Source organism: Urocitellus parryii, chromosome 5 (assembly GCF_045843805.1).
Source record: "Urocitellus parryii isolate mUroPar1 chromosome 5, mUroPar1.hap1, whole genome shotgun sequence".
Taxonomy (NCBI): Eukaryota; Metazoa; Chordata; class Mammalia; order Rodentia; family Sciuridae; genus Urocitellus; species Urocitellus parryii.
Genome location: NC_135535.1, coordinates 50,221,771 through 50,248,625, shown reverse-complemented (window position 1 = coordinate 50,248,625; position 26,855 = coordinate 50,221,771). Strand labels below are relative to the sequence as shown.

At 39.1% G+C, this 26,855-nt stretch overlaps 1 protein-coding gene across 7 annotated transcripts in view; it reads right to left on the bottom strand.

Annotated features, from left to right (window-relative positions):
• The window catches only part of Grip1 (glutamate receptor interacting protein 1), a 373,677-nt gene that overhangs the window by 46,263 nt on the left and 300,559 nt on the right, over positions 1-26,855 (bottom strand). For all 7 annotated transcript variants that reach the window (XM_077798384.1, XM_077798385.1, XM_077798387.1 and 4 more), the window contains 5 exons: positions 24,970-25,156; positions 24,248-24,393; positions 14,790-14,870; positions 9,233-9,302; positions 7,449-7,594 (listed from right to left, as the gene is read on the bottom strand). In XM_077798384.1, the coding sequence (XP_077654510.1) occupies positions 7,449-7,594; positions 9,233-9,302; positions 14,790-14,870; positions 24,248-24,393; positions 24,970-25,156 (630 nt within the window). The remainder of the gene's footprint in view (positions 1-7,448; positions 7,595-9,232; positions 9,303-14,789; positions 14,871-24,247; positions 24,394-24,969; positions 25,157-26,855) is intronic.

The following is a 26,855-nucleotide window of genomic DNA, read 5'->3' as shown; positions in this document are numbered from 1 at the left end:
AATTTCTTCTACTTCAAGACTGGGGTGGAGATGTCTTATCTTTCAGGGAGCCTACCTGGCCCCTCCGGTTCTCTCTAGGGGCCTTTCCTATGACACCTCACAACTCCAATACATTCTTCTTGTGCTTTTCAACTTTTTATTTTCATTCTTTCCTCCAAGGAGAAAAAAACATTAATTCCCCTGAATGAGAGAAATTAAATAATAAGGAATAAAACTCAGTCAGGTAGGGTTGAGCTTCAGAGAGCCTCCTACTATTGTCATGACTGTAGTATCTAAGATTCTTTGCTCCTTCAGAACCAATTTTTTGTCCCCATCAAGAATGTATGTTCCAGCATGTACTTTTCCTTCTCTATCTTAATTGATCTCTTTCTTTGCTTCCTTCCTTACAATAGGATCATCTTGAAAATGTAGGTTTTTATCTTCATATCCCCCAGCATGTGTGGCACTAGGGAGAATTCAGTAAATGCTTAAAAGGAGCAAAAGTGTAGATGAATCTAGCATGCAGACTGGTTCCCAGGAAGAGACCTCTAGGAGACCCTGAGTCAGCACCCTTGCTGTGCCAAGGTCTACCTTCCTTCTCCAAGGCAGGGAACACAAAGCCAACCTGGCTCTTGCAACTCTTGTGAAACTAAGATCTGGACTATCACCCCGAGGACCAGCAAACCTAGAACTCCCTCCTGCCCCAGTTCCAAGAGTGCAGAGTCAGCTCCAGGCTGAACCTCCATTTCCATCTGTCTTCTTGGGCTCTAGCCCAACTGGCATCTGAAAGGTCTTGCGCTCAGGAGGAGAGTACTAACTACAGTTTAGAAGGCTAAGCTCAGACCATTTTGGAGGTGGAAACACTCCAAGGTCCTCTCTCCTTCAGTCTGCTGCAGCTTAAAAGCTTATAAAGAAGCCGTTAGAGTATTCAGCCAGAAGAGAAACTTTCTGAGAAGGAAAAAGGCAGAATTACCAGTAAGTTTTAACGTGAGCCTAAACAGATGTTAATGATATTATACGAAACTTTTATATCACAACAGAAGGTTTACAACTATTAGTGAAATACAGGAAAGAAGGCCAGCCTACTTGTTTGTTCTGCTCAGCTCTAGTTAAGAAAATTAATGGGACCACAGAACAGATGCAAAATTGCGGCATTACTTATCTACGATGTTGTTTTCAGGCTTCTTGAGCACTGCCTGTTTAACAAAATGAACACTCTATGGCTTGGATCCACAATGGCAGCTGCTTCTATGGCCAAACAGGAGGCTTGGATTCGGGAGAGAGTCTTTGGGAGGCAGATGTGTGCAGGTCAATCAAAGTTCACTTCAACTAAATATAATGGCTCTAAAAAAAAGGCTGAATTTTTTTTTTTTTTTGAGTGTGGCTAAATTTCTTGGAGTTGGGCAAGCCTGGGAAACCATTAAGAGAAGCACTCTCTACAGCTTCCTCCATGTCATAGAGTCATTTCACCTGGTCATGTGAAAGTAATGAATAAGAAGAGTTCCAAGGAGTTGTGGAGTGTTTTAAGAGTGAAATTCAAACTTCTTTATGTGAGGGATAATTTCTAAGTCTCAAAGGTAGGACCCTTTGTGACAGCCCTTCTCAAAAAGTCCTGGGACCAACAGTTCTGGCATCATCTGGGAACTTGCTAGAAACACAAATTCCCAGTCTGCTCCCAAATGGGTAGGAATCAGAAACTTTGTGGAAAGGGCTTGCTCTTCTGTTTTCTTTTCTTTTTTTTTTTTTTTTTCCTTTTGATACCAGGGACTGAACCTCTGGGCACTTGACCACTGAGCAACATTCCCATCCCTTTCTTTTATTTAGAGAAAGGGTCTTGCTGAGTTGCTTAGGGCCTAGCAAAGTTGCTGAGGCTGGCTTTGAACTTGCAATCCTCCTGCCTTAGCCTCCTGAGCCACTGGGATTACAGATGTGTTCCATGGCTGCTTTTCTGTTTTTACGAGCCCTCTGGTGACTCTTATGCACATTCAAATTTAAGTGGTATTCTTTTTGAGAGATCAAGCATAAAGAAAAGGAAAAATACTTCTGTTTATCATAAGTTCTTCCTGCAGCCAGCTTCTTGCTGACACACTATTCCAGTGCTCCTTGCATAAGCCAGGATCATTCTTGGGAGCTTATAATGAGGTATCTTTCCTCCAATCTAGGTTTTCAGGGAAAAAAAGCCACTCCACATTACTTGGCTTGGCTTAACACTGATGAACTGAAAAAAAAAAAAACCTGAAAGCTCAAATCTTTGAAGGACAGATTTAACTGGTAATAAGGCTATTTGCATGAGACTCAGCTTGGGAATGTATAAAGATAATTTGCTTTGGATGGGACAAGCTGCTGCCTGGAAATATTTTTCAACATGGAATCAAGTCCATGAAGGTAAAGTACTGAATTTATTGTCTCTAATAACAAGCACTATATATGAAGCAAGATGATTTAAATCAAGAGAGAAATCATAACAGCTGTGTATTTGATTGACAGAAAAGGAGTAATATAAAACAGATCCTTGCAAACTATATAGGATAGATTGGTAAACCTTCATCTCTTCCTACAGATCCCCAAAAGTCTCTACAGCTTTGCTTCAGGGATGCTACCCCCAGACTCAACCAGATCTCACTCTCCCCTCTTCACTGATATTGAACCCAGATGCAGTCAAGGTGAAACAATAGGTTTTTCTTGGAGAGGGTTATTTGCATCTTTGTAGACTTGGGGATTGAGTAGCAGCCATCATCTTGGAGATCTGGACTCATGCAAGAACCCTTTATCTCTTGTTGGGTTATGTTCCTGTTGTGATGAAAGATGGCAAACACAAAAGCTTGCAAAGGCAGAATGGTAACTGAATCTAGAGGGAGAAAAATGCATGCCTACCACCCCAGTGTTCCAACAGATTCTGCCATCCTAAAATATAACTAAAATTGATTTTTATCAATTTTTATCAATTTATAAGGATAACACATTCACTGGGCTTCACTGTGTGTAACATTATTGCTAAAATAATTACTTCCTTTGATCCTTAAAAACAGCCATACAAAATAGGCATCAAATGCTCATTTTCAGATGAGGAAACTGATGTTCAGAGATGCTGAGTGGCTCAAGTTTCCCAGCTTATCAGATGGGAAATGAGTGGTCACTAACCCAATAGTATGGCTGCACTCCCCAGCTGTATTCTTATGGTGCCCCCCCCACCACCATGGGCTTTCACTTCTTAAAATGGTTTGTACAAGTCCCATAATGGTTTGTCTCCAGTGGCCTTCCAAGCTCACCCACTACAATGTCCTTACACTTTAGGCTTCAGCCACAGCTGCCTATGTGGATATGCCACACTACCTCCACTCTCCTGTCCTGCCTGGGCAGGACCAACACTGTGGAGACTAAGATTGTTAGACTCATTCCCTCTAAACTCCCCATGCCTAAATGGATACCCCCACCTTCTCTTAACATGTATGCAAACCCAGAGAATATTCATTGTAGTGTTAAATGTGGGTTTTCTTCTGTTTCTCCTACTGAGCAATGACTGATTTAGGGGCAGGGACTGGGCCCTGCCTAGTTCCTATTACAGCATAGACACCAAATGATGCCAATGGCATGGTTGAAAACCAAAGACTTGGCCCATGTTAGTTCCACTATCTCCTAGCATAAGGTCAATGGCAGAACAATGAGATGAGTACGCCTAGGAGAAATGCTGACATTGTGAAGCAGCATCTTTGAGGCAACCTTAGGAAATCGGGTTGCATCAGGCATGGTCATAAACTCCCATCGGCAAAGGATGGCAAGGAACAGACAATTAAAGAAAGACATGGAAAACTCTTAAGGTAGACAAAAGCCAGTATTAGTATGAGAAATATTTCAGGGGTAGAGGATGTATACTGAATATTACCATTCAAAATCCTTGAGACAAAGGATGGGAACGATTCAGAGTGACAATTCAAATTACCAGCCTAATTTCAGATTAGGAACAATATTACAGTTCCCAAATAAGCCACTGTCCTGATGATAAGTGCTTATCTTCCACTCAGTTATATCTTGATGAAGGATTCGAATGGGTACAGGGAAAGGGATTTCAGGAGGCAGTTATAGTAAAAACACTCCCCACTTACTGAACACCAACTGTGCCAGGACAGGTTACAACAGCTCGCTGAGGGGGATACATACTTTTACATGCACATTATTGGAAGTGGAGCTGAATATCAGAGAGGTTTAGTAACTTGCCCAAACTCACAAAGCTCAAGTACAGTAGAGCTAAACTCTAAATTCAGGTCTGATTTTAAATGTTGTGCTTTATGATTACCACAGACTGTCTTGAACCAATCTGTAATCAGGTTTTACATTTTTAATAATGGGGGTTCCTCCCACTTGATTTGCTCTAAATAAAAAACAATTTTAGTTTCTCAAATTATATTTGCACTCTCATGAGGGAAGAGGATATTGGGGCCCATCCTAATTCTTCTAAACCGATGATCAGATGATAGTTTTCAAATAGTGATCTGGTATAAAACATGTCTAAATGCATCTATACTTTGGTATACCAATTTGAGAAAATTTGGTTTGGGTAAATATATCCCTCCCATCAGTATTTATAGTCTTATTTTTGTCCATGTGTGTTTTTCAATGGAAGAATTTAGAATTTTAAAAATAGTACATTTTTAAAGTTAAAAAAACTCTTGATAAACATGATAATTATCATAATATTGGTATGAGGATTATAAAAAGAAAGGTATAAAGCTGAAAAACAAGCCAACGGAAATCAGCAACTGAAACTAAGATTTAGCTTTCCAAGTGCTGTGTTGTTGTCTCTGAAATCCCTGCCAGTGCATCTGCACAGCTGGGCTTTGAAATGGGACACATTGCCAACTGTATACACCATGCATATTCATCTCAGGCTCTGCTTTTTCATTGTGCAAGGAAGTAGCTGAGATCTGCTTAGCTGGGAAAATCATGTAAAATAGTTTTCTCCACAGAGCTTTGTCTCTTTGCTAGGAGGGAACCCAGATAATGCTGGAGGCGTTAGCCCTCTCTTGAAATAAATCCCCAAAAGCAAGTGCAATTGAAGCAGATTCAAAACAAAAGAAATGCAAATGTTGGCATAGAAAATTTGTTGCTTGGGAAATAATGAGTACAAACGAGTACGTATTTTTAAAACATTTGGTTATAAAATATATTTGTATATAATCATCATTACCAACTGTATTGATCTATGTAACTACTAATTTTTTTTAAAACTTTGTATAAAAAGCATCAACACATGGTCTGACATGACCATGAATTCTAGATCTAGGTGGTTTATGGGAAGATTCCAGAACATGGATGATAGTTCACTGCTGGTTGACTTGGATCTTAAATGTTCCTGCAAAGGCCCACATGATAAAGGCTTGGTTGCCAGTCTGTGGTACTGTTGAGAGGAGGTGGAAGCTTTTGGAGGTGGGGCCTAGTGGAAGGAAGTTAGGTTATTGGGGGCATATTGGGATAATAGCCCCCTTCTCTTCTCTCCCTTTGCTTCCTGGCCACCATGATGTGAGCAGCTTTGTTCTGTCTCATGTTCCCAGCCATGATGTTCTGCCTCACTACAGGCACCCAAACTCTGAAACCAACCCACCAACCATGGACTGAAACCTCTGAAATTATGAGCCCAAACAAACCTTTCCTTCTTCTAAGTTTACTTTCTCAGGTAATCTGTCACACTGATAGAAAGCTGATTAATGCAGTTGGGATGAAATTACATATCTATATTATAATGAGTCCTCACTTAAGCAATTTATCTACATTGTAACCAGTTTTCAATTTACTGGATTCATTGTGGCTTTCTATTATAAAATATATCAACTAATGCCATAAAATTCTCCTGAGAAATAGGTTTCTTTTTCTAGTTCCCCTGTACCTTTCTGCTTCTGCCGGAGCTACAACCTTAAAAGTTTAGAATTGTGTTTATTCCCAAATTTGTTTATGCAAGTTTTACTTGTTATTGTATAAAGAATCTATGTAGTTATTCCATGAAAACAAACGCAAATACATTAGGTACAGATCTATTGTTAATTAAATAGGAGGAAAACATTGCAGAAAATAAAAATATAGGTGAAGTAAGTGATAAGATTGCTTTAAATTCTCACTGTGTTAAAATCAAGACTGCAAAAAAGTTTTGGTGTGCTGTTGTGCGGTAGGGGGACTATTGATAATAACCACATACTATACATTCCAAAAAGGTAGAAGAAAAGACTTTGAGATTTTTTATCATACAAAATAATAAATGTTTGAGGAGATAGATGTTTAACCTGAGTTAAGCATTCCATAAAGCATACATGTGTCAAAACATCATGCTACCACATTAACGGGTATAATTTTTGTTTTTATTTATCAGTTAAAATACTTTTAATTTTAAAAGTAAAATAAAATTGGAAATCATGAATTATATGTGTATAGTTTAGACAAAGATTTGCAACTATACTCAGTAGAATCCTATTCATAGGAAAGGCCTTGACTTTACCCATAAGATTGGCAAAATTTAAATGCTTATGCTTTGAATATTTATCATTTTATATAATTTTCCACATAATCTGACTTTTTCAATTAATAAACTTTTTTTTTTTTAAATTGGCTCTAAGTTGTTATCATAGACAATGGGCTCCCTCGGCAGTGCCAACTCAAAGTGCACGACTGAGCAGCATCACCTGGAAGTTTGTTAGAAATGCAGAATTCCAGGCCCCACCTGGTGATAGGGTCCTGGAACTTGTGTTTTCATAAGCTACAGAGATGATTCTGAGGCCTACTAGATTCTGAGAAGCATTGCTCCATTCCTGCTGTATTCACATGCTATTGGACACCTGAGAATGGACATAGCCCTTCAAGAAAGCAACATGGTGCAAGGATCACAAGTTTCTTTCTTTCTTTTTCTTTTTTTTCCCCCTCAGCAATCTTCTAAGAAAATAATTCCAAAGAAGAAAAGTGGAACAAAAGTATCTATGCATAAATATATCTATGATAGTACTATCCACGATAATGAAGCAATTGAAAGCAATTTAAGAATAAAAGAATGGTAAATAAATTACAGGCAGTAAATAACAAAAACAGATATTAAGGGCTTGTAAATGGAAAAATGTCTGTAAAGTTAAGTAAAAATGCAACATTCACTATGGATATAATTATGAAATGTAAATATTAACCAAGACTTGGAAATGATTAATTCCATTGTATTAGGGGATATTGGGTGATGATTTAGTTTCACCCTGAAAAATTAATACAAACACAATAATATGTACAGTGAAAATACCTCAATTATTTAATTTAAAGCACCATTATTTACAATTTATATGATACTCTGAATGCACAATTTAAAGTCTCTTTTAACTACATTAAAAAAAAACGTGCTGCAATGTCACTAGCCAGCTGTTGTATGTAAAACATCAAGCACTACTACGACTGACAGATGGGCAGTCGGAACAATCAGTCATAAGTAAGGATGCCATCAATACCTGAATTATCTTCATCTTTGCGGATTTTGAGCTTCACCAGGTCTTCACACTGCTGGAGGATTTGAACTGCATCTTCCATGGAACAGTTGTCCAGCCGGATGTTATCAATTGCAAGTAATTTATCCCCAAGTTCCAGGGTTCCAGTTCTGTGAGTAAATGCAGAATGACACATGACTAATGACAAACGCTTAAGCAGGCCATTTAAAGAGGCATTAAGCATAATGTAGCATTATGGTAATCTTCAGAGGAAAAGAGTGTCTTCAAACTGTTTTTAAATTGCACGTATTGACAAACCCCATTTTTTCCAGCCTTGTTTGGGATGGCTGATGTGACATTAAATTGCAGAGTATTACAACGTTTTAAAAATGCTTTTGTCAGTTAAATGGGGACATCCATGTAAGCTTCACTAAGGAAGTCCAAGGTTCCTGGGAAGAGGGGAAATGGGCTGGGGTCTGCAGAGACCTCCGAGTCCTTATGCTCTTCCACACTGTTGTACCTGTTTTGGTCTCTGGAAATCAAGCAATAGGAGAGGATAAGAGAGTGGGAGTAGTCAAGGAGGGACAGAGTTGGAGGGAACCTGAGACTTGGAATCTCTACATTTCTGCCTGTGACTGGAGTAGGGAGAAGAGGTACAGGTGAACCTGATGCTAGTTTTTTAGAAAGTGGTCTCTTAGAATCTAATACCGGCAATGGACAAGTACAGGTCTGTTGAAAGTTTTTAAGGATCATGATGAAATGAGAAAAATAATGAGAATGTTGTGTATATGTGTTTGTATGTGTATACATGTATGGACCCAGATATTTGCAAGAACTGTCTTCTGTGCATTAAATCTTTGTTAGAGGATGCTAATTGTTTCCTAAATCTATTTGCCTCTTTGTTTTTCTGAGTAACCTTCTAAAAAATGTATGCTCCAGACTCTTAGCACTTTCCCAATGCCTACCTCCCACCTGTGTTTAGGAAAGACAGATGACTGGCAAGGAGGAGGGATGGCTACCTTCCCCCAGCAGTGACTCCCAGTCTGGATGGCCTGCCTACCTCCCAGTTGTTATGTGAGAGACAAACTTCTGTTTTGTTTGATCCATGCAATTGGTAAATTTCTTTTTCACAACAGCTGAGCCTATACACCTATCCACTTTAACTTACACAATGTCCTTCCTTCCTTTTGCATTTTAAACTAATTTTAATGACATGATTGTGTAATAAATGGGATTTTTAAAAAAAAAGTCCTTAATGGAAAAGTGAAAGGAAACCTAATAGTCTTATGTCAGTATTTTCAGTCACTTAAGAAGTATTTTTATCTCTGAAATAAAAGTTTGAGACTCCCTTATTTTAATGACATATGGGCCAAATAGAAGACATGAACATTGCTTAATGCTCAAGGATCTTGTGTGCCCAGGGAGGATACTTAACAACATGTTCCACCAGCTGTCATGTCTATGAGGAAGACTTCTCATAATTGGAGCTAATATCAGGGTTTTAGCTGGAAAATCCAATATGGATGATGATCAGTGAAGAAGAGCCCACACTAAACTCATGAAAGGGCCTGAAAAACATTTTTTTTGCTGATTCTTGTCTGCTTTGGGTACAGAAATAAATTGATATAAGGGGAATATCTACATATCCATTGCTATCAGGGATATCAAATCTGATTGATTAATAGGGACTGCCTATATAATATTGAGAATAGTGATCCATTTGCAAAATCTGCCTTGGGACGGAAGGGGTCATTTTTGATTAAATTAAGAGAGATCTTGGAATAAACCAGAAAATATGATTTCCTTACCTGTGTGCCACACTCCCTTTCTTGATATCTGAAATGACAAGGGGATCCCCTGGTTTTCTACTTGATGGTGCTGTAATAATGAACATAGGACAATCATATCTTTATATCCATGGTTTCCCAGTACGTTTTCCCTGATTTATAATAACTTTCATTAATGCAATTAGAGTCTGTATGCAAAGCAAACATTATGAGTCAAATGAATTAGAAAACATGTACATTATATCTATAACAATGTTTGTTATTTATAAACCGAAAACCTAAAGCAAAGTCATTTAAAGTTGCAGTTGGAAAAAGCAATTGGAGAGCTGTCCATCAGGCTTAAATCTATTTTAATCAGTGATTCTCCAGGGAGGACCTGACAGACTGGCACCTCAGTAGGAGAATATTAGAATCCACTGGGGCTTCCCTTAGTGGTGCCGACAAGTGACCCTTTCTCCCACCCAGTCCTGCACTTTTTTCCAGAGAGGAGACATGCTGATGGGGATGTGTCTTGTTACTCAAGCATTGGTATGCTTGAGACAGAATGGAGAAGTGCTAATTTGAAGTTCCTTTTTTTTTTTTTCCTCCAGAAGGAAATCTTTTGATAGTTGTGCTATAAATCTTTAAATTCTGCTCAAAAATTCATATCATTCTGAAATGTTCTGGAATGTGACTATTTTATTTTAATGGCTGTAGTAAATATTTTATTGCTAGTTAACTAAATTTTCATATATTCTGATACAACTTTGATTAGGTTGGCAGATGAAACTATTATTCTGCACAGTAGTCAGTTTTGGGTTTTATAAATTTTCTTAGGAATATTTCCATGTGATAAATATGAAAACCAATTAGAACTGAGTTTACTTAGAATTATCTCTGGAAATGAGTTATAGTCCATATAAGTACAAAAAAATCATCTTGACTTAGGAAGTTTGTATGTAATTTAGGAGTTTGATACTAAAGTAACCATATTCAATATTTAAAAAAAAAAAAAAAACAATTGGCCTCTGAGAGATGTTTGGCCGACCTGAAGCCTGGAATAATATACTTTTAGGGACCATTAGAAGGTCCCTGAAGTAAGATTTTATGATAAACAGTCTGATCAACCCATAATAATCATAGAACCATATCATATCCCATAATCCCATTTGAATTCCAGGAAAATGTTTATGCAGGAGAACAGATGGTTTAATATCTAACACTACATTAAAAAAAAGAGGCAAACATAGATATCAATACCTGTCTAAATTAGTTCACAGTAAATACTAACGAGACTTCATTTGATCATTATACTTAGCTTCTGGCAAAGAATACAAACTATTCTATTTGCTACAATTAATTTAATATTTAAACCTTTACTCAAAGATTTGATACAATTCCTCTAGAGAAATATAAGCATCTACCATTTTTCACTCATGTCATAATCCAGAATTGCAAACTGTTCTGGGCATAATTACAGAGTGCCTGCCTAGTATATATGAGGCCCTAGATTCAAACCCACACTCCAAAACAAAACAAAACAAAAATCAAAACAACATAAACGAAAAAATGTGTTGGAGGAAATGATACTGTCTGAAAACTTTTCCTGTTTTTGAAGACAAGTGAACTCTTGTGAATTCTGAAATTAAATGGAAATCAATGAAATGGTTCAAGAATGTTCTGAAACATCCAGTTATTGGTGGAACTTATTCTGCTAGTGAAGGCACTTGGCTCAAAAAGTCTGATGAAGAAACCAAACTACAATAGAGAAACTCCCTGTTGCTCTGTCTCTCTCATTAAGCTTTGCTTTAATTGCAACCATATACACAATGCATGGAAAGTAAACCAGTTTATTTGATTTGAAATGGAGCACTGAGTAGTTTTTTATTGCAAAATTGGCAAAACCCATGAACCATTCTCTTCTAAATGTGTGTAAGACTTAGCGGGGGGAATGACAGATTTGTTGTGCTTGTCATAAAGGCTACTTCATGATTTTCTAAAAAATAAAGCAAGCCTTTATTTCTGCAAAAAATTCAGTCACAACCAAAAAGGAAATGCAACAAATTAGCTGCACTCAAAAAAAAAAAAATGCTGCCTTTTGCTTTTCTGGTACAGAATCTGGGAAGGTTCATCAATCAGATGGCGACAGGGCTGAGAGGTGCCATGAGAGTAAAGCCAAGGTTAAGGCAGACAGAATGGATTTGGCACCTGCTTGGCCCTTTATTAGCTCAGGGTCTTTGGGCAGGTTACACAGCTGAACCAGACTGTCCTGTCTATGAAATGGGGACAGATATCCCAGGATTGCTTTGAGGATTAAATAAGAAAAGGTATAAAACTGCGCAGTGCTATGCACAGCATATAGTAGTTATAAACCCCAGAAATCCATTGTCAGAAGGACTTTATTGATGAAGGCACATGATACAGACAACCAGGGTTCTCTGTCTTGAAAACAGGAAGGTAACAGCTATGATCTGGCAGGCTGGGTATGAGGGTGTTGGGGTGTGGCTTCCAGTTCCAAACTGCATCTACTTTATTTGGTACAGTAAATCCCTCCATAATAAGGCAATAACATCCATAAAAGTAATGCCTGATGCTAATGTTCTATCAGTGTTTCACTGGGAACTTAAGAAAATTAGTCTAAAACTGCCCATTACGTCCCCACTCAGAGGGATTGGAGGGTGATTCATAAAGGTTTTGATGGGATGTTTCCAGGATGGAGGGCCCTTCTTTAGTACACTGAGTTTTCACAAGGTGAAGAAGATAGAAAGGGATTTTATATAAAGATGGTGAGGAAAATCAATCAACCCTTATTGTGCCTCAGTTTCACTTTCAATACCTGTGTGTGTTTGAGAAGTGGGTCCCCTGGATTTCCTAACGTAGGAGGTACGATTAGAGTGGACACTAGAATTTATGGTCTGGAGGTGTGCTTAAAATATTTCAAAAGGCTCCGTGTGCAAAGTAACGAAGAATTGTCATCATACTAATACTCGTGAGGGTTCATGACATGTTCTAGGGACTTTACATACACTAACTCATTTAATCTTGTCAATGCTATGCAGGAGGAAATATGTACCCCTTTTATAGGTAAGGAAACTGGGGACAGAGGGAGGGAATCAGGTGATCATTGTCCGAGTCAAGGCTTCCTCAGTTCATGCAACAGTCTATGCACAAGCATGTGTATTCATCATCTCCTGTGAGGGCTTGTTTCCTGGAGGGCTACTATTAGTAGAACATTGTTTGCTCATGAAGACTTCTTATTCATTCACTTAACAGATACAAGTATTAAATGAGCACCTTGTATGTGCCAGTGACTGTGACAGGCATCAGGAATTTGCTATTTTGTAGCAACACAAATGGATTCTGGCCTTGTTTTCCCCCTTTTATAGCAAGTTGTGTTTTCTCAACTGGCGAAATATATGCATGTTCCATGAGAGACACAAATTCAGCATGGTGATGATTAGTGGCGCAAATGGAGCCATAGCTCTAGAAGGGCTGACAAGCATGTGTGACAGGCTTGTGTATCACTTCTCCATCTAGGAGTGTCACAGCACTTCCAGCTTCCATAAATAGCATTTGCTTGTGGCTGGCTACAATTCAAGCCATTCTTGGAGAGCAGGAGTTTGGGTTTTTGCCATTATTATTGTTAGAGTCAGTTTCAGCAGTAATGATTGGCACACACACAAAAACATCATAAGACATAATTTTAAATGACTCTACATGTGAATAAACAAATATTGTGCAACTGCATGTACATAACTCCATCTCAAACTGAGCATATAAATGTCTATTTTTTTAAAAAAAGATATATCACAGGATTATTTTTGATGGACACTGAATACATTATGTTTTTACTTATATTAATTTTTGAAAATAAATTTATTATATAAAATAATACAAGACCATTTTCCTAAATAAAACATTTGAACGTAAAATAATCAGCAGAAGTTTCCATAGAGCTGATGCCTTCAAAATACCCACCGGCAGGAAGCATCTTCTGGACAAGGCATTTACTCTTGAAATTTAGCACAGACACACAGAGGACAGGATATATTGAATGTGTGAAGGTAGAAAAAGGGAAGAAAAAGAAGACAAGTGCAGGCAGGTCTCTGGGCAGAGCCAAGAGATTACACACTATACACCTCAAGAGACACTACCTGAGCAGCCTGGTCTGACGGAACGAAGGGATGGAAGGAATCAACAGAATAAATGAACTGCCTTAAAGTTACATGGGGTTGCAGAAGCCACCTTGAACCCCAAATGTTTTGGGGACCGTAAGTCATGATGTGCCCTCAATCTCAAGAGCCACGGCTATTGACAGAATAATCACAAACCATATTTACTTCACAGAGTTCTAAGAGGCTGAGAGACCCAATTTAGAGTACAAATGACTTTAGTTGCACCTAAAATAGGGATGGAGCCGCCAAAATCTCATTCGTCTTTCTACTTTCTTCCTAATAGGCCGCTCTGGTTCATGGGGGGCTATAGATCACCTCTCATATATATGGTTTCTTATTCTTAACATGACTCTGAATTGGAGAACCAGACTTTCTAGTGCTGCGATGGATATGCGTGTTTTATCGGTTATAAATAAAATTGCATTTTTAGTGTTAAATTTATATCATCCAAGTGGGACTGAGCAGTCGCCCTTCATATTGCCCAATTGAGAACTCCTTTTATTTATTTTACTTTAACCACTGACAAAAATGCTATCTGACAGTGTGGCAAAGCCCTTTCATGTAACCTCATCATTCTTTCTTGAGGCAGCCACCTCCTGGTCACGGTCATTGCCTCTGTGCTCCTTTCATCTTTATGCACTGATCATTTGCTTCATTTTCTTGGGGCATTTATGGATGAACTGAGTCTGTGGATATTAAAAGGACCAGCCCCCTCCCCCAAATTTCCATTTTATGAAAGTCCACTGAGGCTGAAAGTTTTAAAGTTCTTTTACCAAAGGAGTTATGAAACGAGAGCCTGAGGAAGAAAAGGAATGAAACACATTTATATACTCTGATTTTTCTTTTCGTTTGGTTACCAACACACCTTTCAACGCCATGGAAGAATGCAGGGATTTAACAAAGAAGGGACTTTGTTTTAGTCTTGTGAAATGGGTTATAGAGTCACAGTAGACACAAGAAGATGGTCTTGAAAGTAAATAAATGTGATCATTTGTTTATTGCATTGATTAAGTATAAAACTTAATCCATAATATACCAAAATGTAAAGAATTTATATGCACTTTTCTGCTCCTCTAATTATTCATAGGGGGAGGTGTAACATACTTATTAAAAACTTACTGATTTCTTACTAGGCACTGTACAAGGTATGGGAGTTTATGATTTTATGTAATACTTAAAATTACTGTATTTTGTAGATATCCACTTTCATGTTATAAAGAAAAATATCAGAGAGAGCTTGGGTAACTGGACCCATTCAAAAGGTGAGTAAGTGCTGGAGGTTTGAGCAACTCCACCATTTCTCAGCATGACAGCAACACTCAGTCCTCACGCTGAAAAATGTGCCATGCCTGTAAACCACCCAACAACCCAATTTTCTAATGTCTTTACAGCATCATATTTTAAAAGCAGCCACTTTTACTTACAGCTGATCGTTATTCCGAGTTCCACATTGTGCTTCTTGGGGAGCTTTACGTGAAATGTCCCACTGCTTGGGATGACAGACTCTGTAATTTCAAAACAGAACAAAGAGTTTGGTGGGATAGTTGTTGATCCGGGGGGTAGGGGTGGAGAAGTGACCTAATTTATAGTGTTGACAGTGAAAAGCATAATCAAAGAAGTAAAATAAGGATGATATTCAAAACTTTTTGCAATCAGAATAGTACCTTGCCATATAACCAATTATATACTGATTACACACTATACACCTCAATGCTGACTGCAGGGTTGAGACAGAGTGACTTGACCAAGAGGCCCCAAACGCAGCCAGAGTGACCCAATAGTCTCTAAATCCTGGGGACTTCAGGAGGTCCCGGACAGGACCAGAAGGCCCTAGAACAGTTTGGAGGTGGGCTTAGATACTGGCCAGCCAGTATAGAAATAGGGAAACTAGTATTGTAGCAACTCAAAGAGAACTAGAGTGCACTGGCTGATTCTCAACCCTTGAGAGAACTAAGTTGATTTACCAAGATCTGACTCTATCTGGGAGAAGAAATTGTTACATATTTTAAAGTATACTCTTGAAATTATTTCAACAGTCTGGGAAAGCTTTAATTAGTGATACATGGAAATAACCTGTAAAGGAGAACATGTACTCATATTAAGTTGCTAAAGACTAAAAATCCCTTCTTGACGACTTTGGAAAAGTGCAGGAAGAGGCATCAAGAACAAAGGAAATGTGAGCAGGAGCGGGGATTGTGGATGGCCAAACTAAGCCCCCTCTTACAGCTTCATCAGCTCTGCTCTAAGCTGTCTCCTCACCCAGAAAAAAGAACTGAGTACAGCATCCGTGATGCGGACAGAACGCGTAGGCCCTCAGGCTCCCCGTCCGATTTGTTAATTGTATGTTGAACACATTTTGAGTCTCTGCACAGCAGAGGTGAAAGCCAGGATTGGACTTTTTGGAAGTCGTGCTCCCTTCCTTGTCCTGACTTCAATTGTTCTTCTTGGCCTTTTGCCGTTTCCCACGAGAAGTTTAGGCAGTCAACGTTTTACGAGACCAGAATCTGATCTTGCAATTAGGAAGGTTCACCAGAGAGTGTTAAACTAGAGAACACAATAAAAATTTGGGCTCCCTCAGCCTTCAGACTTCTAGAAGGCCACCTGTAAGAAAGGATCTCCCCCTACTCCTACCTTTTTCAGTGGTGCAGACAAGTCTTCTCTCTCTGGCCTCCTCCCTCCATTCTTCAACTCACCTCTAAGGGATGGGAGGGAATTGGCTACCTTTCCCACTTGCTCAGTCTCAACTCTTTCTAAGACCAGGCCAGTGGTGGCTTCTCTGCTGCCCCCAATTAACACTCTGATGCCAGGAAGTGAACCCACATATATTGGTTTACTTATTCATTGAGAGTTTATCTTTCTCATTTTTCCAACAGGACTTGAAATAGATAAAATTATTCATTTCTTTCAATAGATTTCAAAAAAAGATCAACTAATTTTGACATACTGGGATAGAAAAAGAGAAATGAAGAAGGTAAAAAACCAAAAACAAAAACACATAGATGTTTTTTTTCTGCCTGACTACTGGTACTGCAAGTACTTCCCAAATATTTGTCCAAATCCTTCTTTTCCTAAAGACATTTCTTTCCTGAGTCTGGATTATTCCTCACTTCAACAACATAAGGCTAATTGGCCCCTTCTTTCCCCAAAAGTGACTATTAAAGAATTTGGAGTTAGCATCACAGTGGCAGGCAGATGGAGCCTTTGAAAGTGACCACATTTTGCCCATAAGCACCAATAGTCAATCTGCAGATAGACAGAAGAAAGAGACAAGTGTGCATGAGGAGAGTGCATCAAGCCTCTGGTCTTGGAGGCAGGGCCTGTGTTTGACCTCCGTAGTCCTTGGCATCTGCTTAAAGCCCCTCCTGCCTGTGAAATACAAGCTATACTTCTAGCAAATGCCTCCTTTCTGTCAAAAACTAGCTAGAGTGCGTTTCTGATGTTGAAACTGAAAGACCCTGGAAGAACACACTGATGTAGTAGAAGAAATTGGATGGGAACCAGCAGAAATCTACCACCCGAGTGTTCACAGGCACAGCATGAATAAATGATTTGGCTGCATGGACAGAGCACACATGTGGTCCATAACTGCATGTGGCATAAGAAGCCTCACAACTTGTGGAACCCATTTGTGTGTGTGTGTGTGTGTGTGTGTGTGTGTGAGAGAGAGAGAGAGAGAGAGAGAGAGAGAGAGAGAGAGAGAGAGAGAGAGAGACTGTTTTAAGAAGAGCCTTTCTGTGAAAGGAGAGGGGAGCATACTGTATGCTTGTGTTTATGGATCTCTGTATGGATATAATATCTTACCTGCGACACTGTCCTTATACAAATACAAGTGAGGGTTTTAGAATCAACAGGGCCAGAGAACACTGATCTAGAATAGTTACTATAGCAACCTTTTGCTTTTATAAATTTTTAAAGCAGGGAACCTTGACCAAGATTAATATTGTTAATGGTATTGGAAGGGATATTATCACTTCCTGGAAAACAGTAATGGATCACTTTGACTACATAAAATGTGAAGTATTCATAATGATAAATAAATATCAACCAATGAATCTATTTGATCAAGCTGTGGCTTCATTTTAATCCTTAAATGCCAACATGATTTGTTTTATATTTGTAATTTTTCCTTATATAATTATTTGGCTGTTAAAGCAAAAGTATATTTAATTTGAGGTTTTATAAGCAAAAAAAAACTAAGGGGGAAAAGGTTTCAATATTTGGAAAAACAACAGGTTTAGAGTAAATAAATATAATTCTGAGAACAGATGATGTTTATTTTGCTAGACTCCCAAGTGATTATTTTGCACTTCCCTGGTTTTGCTTTATCTTCGTTAATACTATAATTAAAAACACATTTGGGTAAAAAGGTTTGCTTCTTTCCCATTGGTCTGATTTTCTGCCTGAAGCATTTATTGTTGGCACAGTGAGATAAGCACCATATCATAATTCATCCACTGGGCGCCCTTGTGAGGAGTGCAAATGTTTAACTGTCCCCCCTCAGAGGAAAGCACGGGACTCCAGCAACGGTGATAAACATCATTTGATAGGATTTGCACCAAGACTTCTTTCCAGAACAAAGCTATATTTTCCCCCAACAAAATAACTTCAAAGTTAGAGGAGAAATTTCAAGTAGACATGACATATTTGATGGTAGTTTGGTATTTAAAAGAATCAAATGAGGCAAAATGTAAATTGTGCTCATGCTACAACTTTACAAAAATTATACATAGAGTAAAGGATTTTTGGTAAAAGAATGTAAAGAGTTTAAACTTTTATTACTTAGAGTGATGGTGCTATGAGCACTTTTGACTTAAAAAAATTGTATTAATGTTACCATGATGTTGTTTGTGTACTACTATCTACTTACAGAGAAAGATTTGGGCAAAAGTATATTCAGAGTTAAGCTTTAAACCACCTTTATGTAATTTAAAATGTTTATAAAATTGAGGTAGTCCCTGAGACCCAATGTGGGAGAAGTAATATCAGGGTATAAATTATTTCTGAGGAACAAGTTTAGAAATGGATAGCTCACATCCAGACAATTAAGAGTGAATCCAGGACAGGGCCATCCTGAAACCACTGACATCCAGGGGTTCCCTATCAACTGTCCCAAGTTATTGACTGATTAAAAAGGATTTAAAAAAGAAAAAACAATTTTAGATTTCAGTAGATGAGTAATGACTAAATAGGAAGGTTCACCACAGAGGGTAAAACTAGAGAACACAATAAAAATTTGATCTCCCTCAGCCTTCAAATTTGGATGTTGTGTCTGCAGGAGAACAGCCATATCATTAGAGATGTCTGACATGAGTAGGGAGGAGGGAATGACGATGGGAATACATTTTTTTTCTTGTTCTATTGTAGATAATCTCCATCTGAAATGGGTTGCTTTCTGGAACAAACAAAGGCTGGGAAGATGACCTTAAGTTTCTTGTTCTTGGCCCTTATCAAATATGGGTACTGAATAAAGAAGGTTTAATAGATGCAGCTCTTATTTTTTAGGACCTTAAACTTAAGATATTAAAGCATTAAATCAGCAAATATTAAAATACACATTAAGTATGCATTAAGCAATGAACAAATTTCAAGGATCCATATAAAATAAAAATGCATTGATAGCAAAAGGTAATACTTAGATACTGTTTATGAAGAAGGTCAAATTGTGTTGGTCATTCCAGTACTGAAATGCAGTGAGTAGGTGCTGCTGATTGTCCTACTGTGTGCAGGATTCACAACTCCCTGTAACACAGGCTTTCAGTAGGGCAGACATTCAGGAATCTGTTCATATTTTATTTTTCTAATGAAACAGCCAGTGTGATACGATATGGGCAATGTGGGCTGCAAGTCAGTTGCTTTAGGGTGTACGATTCACTTTGCTGCATGACCTAGAATAGCCCAGCTAAGCCTCAGTTCCCCGCTTATAAATAAACAAAGGTATGGGAGTATAAGACTCTTTTTACCACTAATGTTCTTTCATTGTAGTAAGTACATCTGGGAGAGGTGGGCAACCTTCCTGTTTGAAACCCTAACTTCACTGCCATCTGATTATGACAGAGTCTTTCTCCCTGGTCCTTCTACCTGGTTCCTGCTGGGTCACAGCTGACTGGAAGGGAAGGATACTCAACCTAAGCTGGCCTATTAGATTTGCTTTCCTGGGAGTTAGAAATTAGAACTGGCTGGATACTTTAGCAAAGATGGGGCCAAAATGTACAATAAAAAGTCAGAGAAGGGGCTGGGGTTGTAGTTCAGTGGTAGAGTATTTGTGTAGCATGTGTGAGGCACTGGGTTTGATCCTTAGCACTACATATAAATAAAACAAAGGTGTGTGTGTGTGTGTGTGTGTGTGTGTGTATATATATATATATATATATATATATATATATATATATATATATATATAGAGAGAGAGAGAGAGAGAGAGAGAGAGAGAGAGAGAACTTCTCTATAAAAACAAATAGAACAGACTACAAAAGAAGCAGCTCTAAGACCAGGAAACCCAGAGAGTTAGATTCCCCCCACCCCAACTAACTTGGAAATTCCTTTATGTGCTTCAGGTTGGTTTTCTCACTCATTCTTTGCACGTGCAAACCAACATCATTCTTTTCAACTCTCCAAGAGAAAGTGGGTTTGATCTCAGTTCTTGATGTAAACTAAAGTCCTTGATCCAGCCCCCAACTGCTCTTCATCCATTTATTCATTCATTCACCAAGTACTGACCAAGAGCCTGCTGTATTCTGTGCATGTGTTTGGGTGCCGAGGGTACATTCATGAACAAACACACAAAATCCTGACATTGCTTGGTTTTTCTACTGGAGAAGAGAGACTATAAATAAAATCTATAACCCATTTCAAAGCATCAGGGTAAGAACCCTCAATCTGGGCAGGAGGAGAGGGAAAGAGGGTCAAGGCAAGCTTTTCTGAGTGAGTAGCCTTTGAACCTGAATAAAGTAAACAAGCCACCCAGACACATCAGGGAAGAACTGTCCAGACAGAGGACACAGTCACCACATATCAACTACAGGTGGTTCCAACTTCCTTCCTAATTTCAGTCCCAAAATTCTTCTGAAAAATTTCACTGTGTGGATGGTCTTTCCCTCATACTGCATTCTCCATTCCCAGGTCTACTGGGTGGAATGATCTTTGCCTCCACTCCACTTTAGAGCATCAGAACCTTAAGCCTTGCTTAACCTTCCCTGAAATTCAAAACTCTAATACATCACTGGCCTCAACCTCCCAGCTGTAGCTCTCTAACCTGTTTTCTCTCAATGTACCCATTTTTCTTCCTGGAGACCCCAGTTCCTTAAGTCCTCCCTTTCCTCTCAGTCTATCAGGCCGATCCTTTATTGATTCTTTCTGTCTCCAACTCAGATTCTTTCAAACACAGGCAGTTTTAGTGTAGTGGTGGAGTGTGGCTTTGAAGCCAGCCAGCTGGGGTTAAAATGCCAGCCAGGGTTAAAATGCCAGCCCCACCATTACTGCTGTGGGCTTTGATTTTCTGAGGATGTAACACTAGAGACCTCTGCCATTGCTGTCATGTGGGTGAGATGATCTAATGCACACATAGTACTTAGGAAAGTGACAGGCTACACAGTGAGCACTTGGTAAATATCATCATGGTAATTAGTGTGCTATTTTCAGAATTATTCATCTTCTCTCTCAGCAGTGGTTTGCACCTCCTTGATTTGGGTTCTTTTATTTAACCTTCTCTAGAAATCCCAGTCTCTGATATAATCCAATGCTCTTTATCTCTGTTCTTATTCCTTAGCATCTAAGATTTCCTCAAACCAAAATGAAATAGGACAAAAAAAATCCATATTCACCAGGCAGATTGACTCTGCTGTACACACAGAGCTTCCACACTCTGCTTGGTCCCCCACCTAACCTGGAAATTCCTTTATGTGCCTCAGGTTGGTTTTCTCACTCATTCTTTGCACATACAAACCAACATCATTTCTTTCAACTCCCCAAGCTACAGACCCTTTCACATTTGCTTACATGAACTACTGAGACATAGCTTAAAATGTATTTACAGTCTCATATCCTTTTCTTCAAATTCATGAGAAGAGGTCTTCCATCTTCTGCCTTAGGGTAGCTGTCTACTTATGTTCTTGATAACATCTCCTTCACATTCCTTTGGGGACCTGATTCTGCCAATTATCTTTTCTCTTCCTCATTCGTTTTAGGTCCCAGCCCCATGCTCAAATATTTCCAATCTCAACAAAATGAAATAAGCCACCTCTGAACTACGAATCTCCCTCTATCTGTTGTCCTACCTCTTTTCTCTATGACTAAACTTTGTGACCTTGCCAAATGTCCCCTGGGACAAATTAAACCTGCTTGAGAACTATTGAATAAAGGATAGGGCGCATACAACAGGGCGATGAGCACATAACTAAATACAGTAAAAGTTTTATAAAAAGGAACCTATAGGGGACCCCAGTCTTTTTCACCTGTTTATGCATTTTTCCTGCTAACCTCACTTTCCAAACCCAAACCCAAGGCAGACGATAGACACAGTGTGTCTGTACTCTCACCATTCCCTTACTCAACTCACTGTGATCTGACTTCTGCCCTCACACCCCTAAACCTACCCTGGAAGTATTTTTTTTTTTAAATTCGAATTGCCAAAACAAAGGACCCTTCCTGCTTTGAATTCCCTGCAGTGATACTATATTATTGACTATGACTTTTGCCTTGAAATTTTGCTATTCCAAAATGACATCTTTTTTTTTTGTTCTCCTCCCACTTCTCATTTGTCATCTTTTTAAATCTCCTTTGCTACCTACCATGTTATCACTTATAATCTCAGTATTCATCAGGTAGAACTCTGTCTACTTGCTTAATTACCTTCTTAACCCCGCTCTCCCTAATGCTCATCTTTTCCCCCATGACTATAACCATCACTGATATATATGTTGGCCACTCCTTGGTCCTGCTCATGAGCCCGGACCCCAATCCCAGCCTCTTGGAGGTGTTGTCTTCCTGGGCCCTTCCCTCTGTCCTCCAGTGGCCATACAAATTCAGCAAGCCTCTTGTCTTTCAGCAGTGCTTACTCCTGTTCAGTTGAATATGAACTTCTTGGGGATATTGATCTCTCCTATTTTCTTTTCCAATGATCTGAACATAGCATAGTGCCTACCATTTAGTAAGGGTGCTCAGTAGCTGCCTTTTGAATTAAGAGTCGTGCTTGTCTTGGCATTGGCAATTGTCTCCGGTATTGGAAAATGGAGTTTTCAACTCATGCCTGAGGTTAGAACTCTTTTTTTTTTCCCTGAAAAAAAAAATAGTTTCCTTTCCTTCATCTTCCATATCTAATCTCTAAGCCCTGCCTCATGTCATGGTCTGAATTTCATTGTCACCACTTCTTAGCGCTATCCCCTTGTCAAGTCACCATGATTCTTTACCTGTCCAATTTTTCCTCCTTACATTTCAGAAGGCTCTTTCTTAAACATTCATCAGCTTACCCTACTCTCCTGCATAAAATGCTCCTTGGCTTCATTAGACTTAAATATTAGTTCTTTATCAGGGCATTGTATAATGCGGCCCCTTCTAGCCTCTCCAACCCCAACTCCAAATCCAAACCAGTTCTCACCTCTACCCCTTTATATGCCCCAGCAGAAGAAGCCCTTTTGGCTGCTTCCCCACCCAAGCTTATTATTCAAGCTCAAGTTCTTTATACTGGCTGCTCCCTCTCTGGAATGTCGTTTTCTTGAGTCTTTGATGGCTGACACTTTCTCTACTTCCAATCTCCATTCAAATGTCACTTCCTCAGAGAATCATCCTTCAAGATAGCTCCCCCAGTCATTCCCTAGCCCTCTATCCTGCTTTATTTTCTGCTGAGAACATACTATTATCTATGCTTATATGCATTGCTTTCTAAATTAACCCTCTGTGCTAATATATGCTTGATGAAGACAGGTGTATTTTTTCCCCTTTGCTGTCTATTGTTATATCTACATTGTGTGTGGGAGTATAGAATAAATATTCAGCAAATATTTGTTGGAATTATCTGATTCCTGCTTCCCAAAGGTGAATGTTACTGACAGGTGAATGTTAGTGGAATTTCACTGTGAATATTTAACTTTCTTAAATGGTAAGTAGAATCACTCTCTATCAGCCACACACCTGCTAGTTACTAACTAGGACTCCCAACCATGACCAAATTCTAGTTAGACTCCTCTGAGCCCTCTTCTTGACTAAGACTTTTCCTTGACTTGGGAGCTCAGTTTTAGTAAGAAAATTCCTGAGCCAGTGTATAGACATTACCCTGCTCCCATCTAATAAGGATCCTTCTAGAAATGTCCCATCAATAACACTCTCACTCTCACCTTGTCCATTAGCTAATAGAAATCCCTACCTGTCCTAGCTGCGTAGGGTAGAGTCCAATCTCTCTCTTACTGCAATAATCTTGACCCAATTGAAGTAGTCTTGAATAAAGTCTTTGTCTGTTATTTTAAATGAGTGTCTGGTGCAATTTCTCTTTAACACTAAAGGCCAAATATTTACCTACTAGCTTGTATAAATTAATGAATTTTTATTGCTCCCTCTATAACTTCCCTGTGTTCTTTGCAGTGGGAAGGATCCGATAGGCTTTTCTCATTTCTGGGATTAAAGAATTTGGTTTCTCTAGCATAGAGGGGAAGGTTAGGATAAAGGCAACAGGACTTTTTGAAATCACCTCCATAGTAGCTATTACTTATTCAATATGTCACATTTATTTTCGGTTGTTCTGGTGGTGACATTTTAATGAATAATACAAAAACAATGTGCAATTCAAATGGTCAGTATATAAAAAAATAATTCCCCTTCTTGCCACATAAACAATATAATTCAGATGCGGCCAGCTCCCAATGCTGCCACTGACTTGAGATTTGGACTGTACCTGCGACATCAAACTCGATTTCCAGGGTGACCTTGCTAGTGATGGAAGAGTCTCGGAGGAGCTGATTGGCTTCCTCGAAGGTGCTGTCTTCAGTTGGAATTCCATTAATGGCCATCACTCTGTCTCCAATCTGTAGCACCCCGCATCTAATTTAAAGCCACATGTTAGAGGTTGTAGGTAGAATACATAATCATCAAGTTGAACTTACCAGATCTACCTCGTTTGATCCTTGCAAAATAGCATGACTGTTTGGTCTTGTTTATTCAATGCCGTGGGAATCATATCAGGTCAATTGCAATATCTTTCACTTTTGCATTTCTTTGCTACAATTGTGGGCAAGGGAATCTTGAAGTAACCCAGGGAAGTAATTAATATTCCATGCTCATAGTATTGTTATAATCTGATCAGAACTGATACATTCCTGCATGGTAGAGAAATTACTGAGGTTTGAATTTCAGTTTTTTTTTTCATGGATTTTTCTCCTTTTTAATTAATATAGCCTCTGGTCTCCTGATGGACAAGAATCTGCTAGATTAAGGCATCCAAGTTTATCATTCTTCTTAAATATGATCAAGAACATAAAGTTTTATTATCACCACAGAGTTCATTGCATCTTGCATTACCTGCATTGAGCACTGTTCCATAATTTATTAGCCATTGAAAGATAGCCAGCACCAGAAATGCACAGCAGAAAAAGATGCTGTGAAAGAAACACATCTCACCTCTCTGCTGGGCTGTCAGCTTCAATATAGGAAATCAGAGGTGGGGAAGAGAGAGTCTCTGTGGCAAACACACTGCCCTGCAGTTGGATTCCAAATCCTGTGACAGGATCTGCTGTCAACACAACTTCTGTGGTTTCTGTGTGAACAACCTGTCCAGCCAATCCCACTGTGCTAGAGGCTAAAGACACTGGAGGAAAAAAACATGAAAAAGAATGATTTTAGGTTTAGGCAAGTACCAGGAATACCAGCATTTCCCAAATAGGTCATGTCCCTGAACAAAAGCTCATTGGCAATGGTGAGAGTTTAAATTTTGGCTTTTTAGCAAGAAGGTTGGCCAGAGCCAAACAAGATAAGTGATTCTTCCCCAATTTGTCATATTTTAGTTATAACACCAGTGGAGTTCCCTCTTTTATACCCACAAACCGGGAACTAAAATGGGGGCTGCAGGAATAGGATGGCCTTGGGATATGGGCATATGGGTTGTGGTCCTGGCTCTATCATTGAGCACCATCTGGGGGCCCTTGGGGAAGGCTATTCCAACTCTGTGTGTGTCTGGGTCCTATCTAGAGAAAGGGGAACTCGGCGGACTGGTCTAATGTTTTCCTACTTTAGATATCTGTGCTGGAGCTTTAATGACTTTTTACAAACAACCTGATCTTCAACTTTGAAGACATAATTAATCTAAATCTGGCCACTGAAGCTGTGCTGATCCTCAACCTTATTCCAGCACTGCGCTGGAGTAATGAAGTCTCATTTAAACTATGTACTCCTCCTATTCCCACATTTTACTTCCTCAGTGTTTTCCTCTGGTTCTCAAGCCTACCTGTTGTCTCCTGTTTAATTCATTTCTCTAACACTCATCTGAGCCTTCAGCTAGACAGCTCTTTCTTATTCCCAAGCCCAGATTTGATCATAAAAGACCTGAACCTCTCCTGGTTGGCTCCCCTGGACCATGCCCACTGGAGCTGGCCACCTGTGCTCTCAGAGCACATTCTCTGCCTGCATAGTTCTATGTTGAAATGTTATTTTCTCCAAAAAAGGTTTCTATAGCCCCTGTACTGTAATTAAAGCCTGATGACACCAGATACCTCAAAACCCACTATAACCACAACCCATTTTCCTTCACTCCCCCTTGTCTGGACAAAGAAAGAGAAAGTTTTATAATACTCCCGGCTCCTGTTTAAAATCCCATAGTCCTCAGGTGCAATGATATATACTTGTAAACCCAGAGGCTTGGGAGGCTGAGGCTGAAGGATTGCAGGTTGGAGCCCAGACGAAGCAATTTAATGAAACCCTGTCTCAAAATAAAAAATTCAAAAGACTGGGGATTCAAAGTGCCCTTGGGTTCAATCCCCAGTCCTGCAAAGAAGTAAAAATAAACAAAATTACATAGTCTGTACTTATTTCTGCTTTGTCTCATCTGCAAGTTCATAGTTTTCTACTTTTTCAAAATTCCCTCTCATCTACTTTCTGACTTAGGGTCTTTTTTCTTAGTCAACTTGCTCTTGTCCCTGACTTTTCCTTGTCCTTGTCATGGTGATGACCTTTGAACATGCTGGCTTTGGGTCCTTTGCTCTCAGTGTTGCTTATTAGCAATTCCACCCTAATGCTGCTCTACGGACCCAGCCCGGCTCTCCATTTCATCAACCTGGATAGATCTCCAAGATCTCCATATCTGAATCCCCCTTGTTTATCACACATCCCTCCTGAGCCATACTTCCCAGTTTCTACACTCTCACTTTCTCCTCTTTCTGACTCCTGGTCTCAATCCCCTCTCACATGTCTCCTGCCCTACTGGTTTTTCAGACAACATTTCTAGCATCAGAGTTTTCTCTCTTCAAATGAAAGCATCCTAAAAAGTTGCCTTTTATGCTTCTGAGTCATAA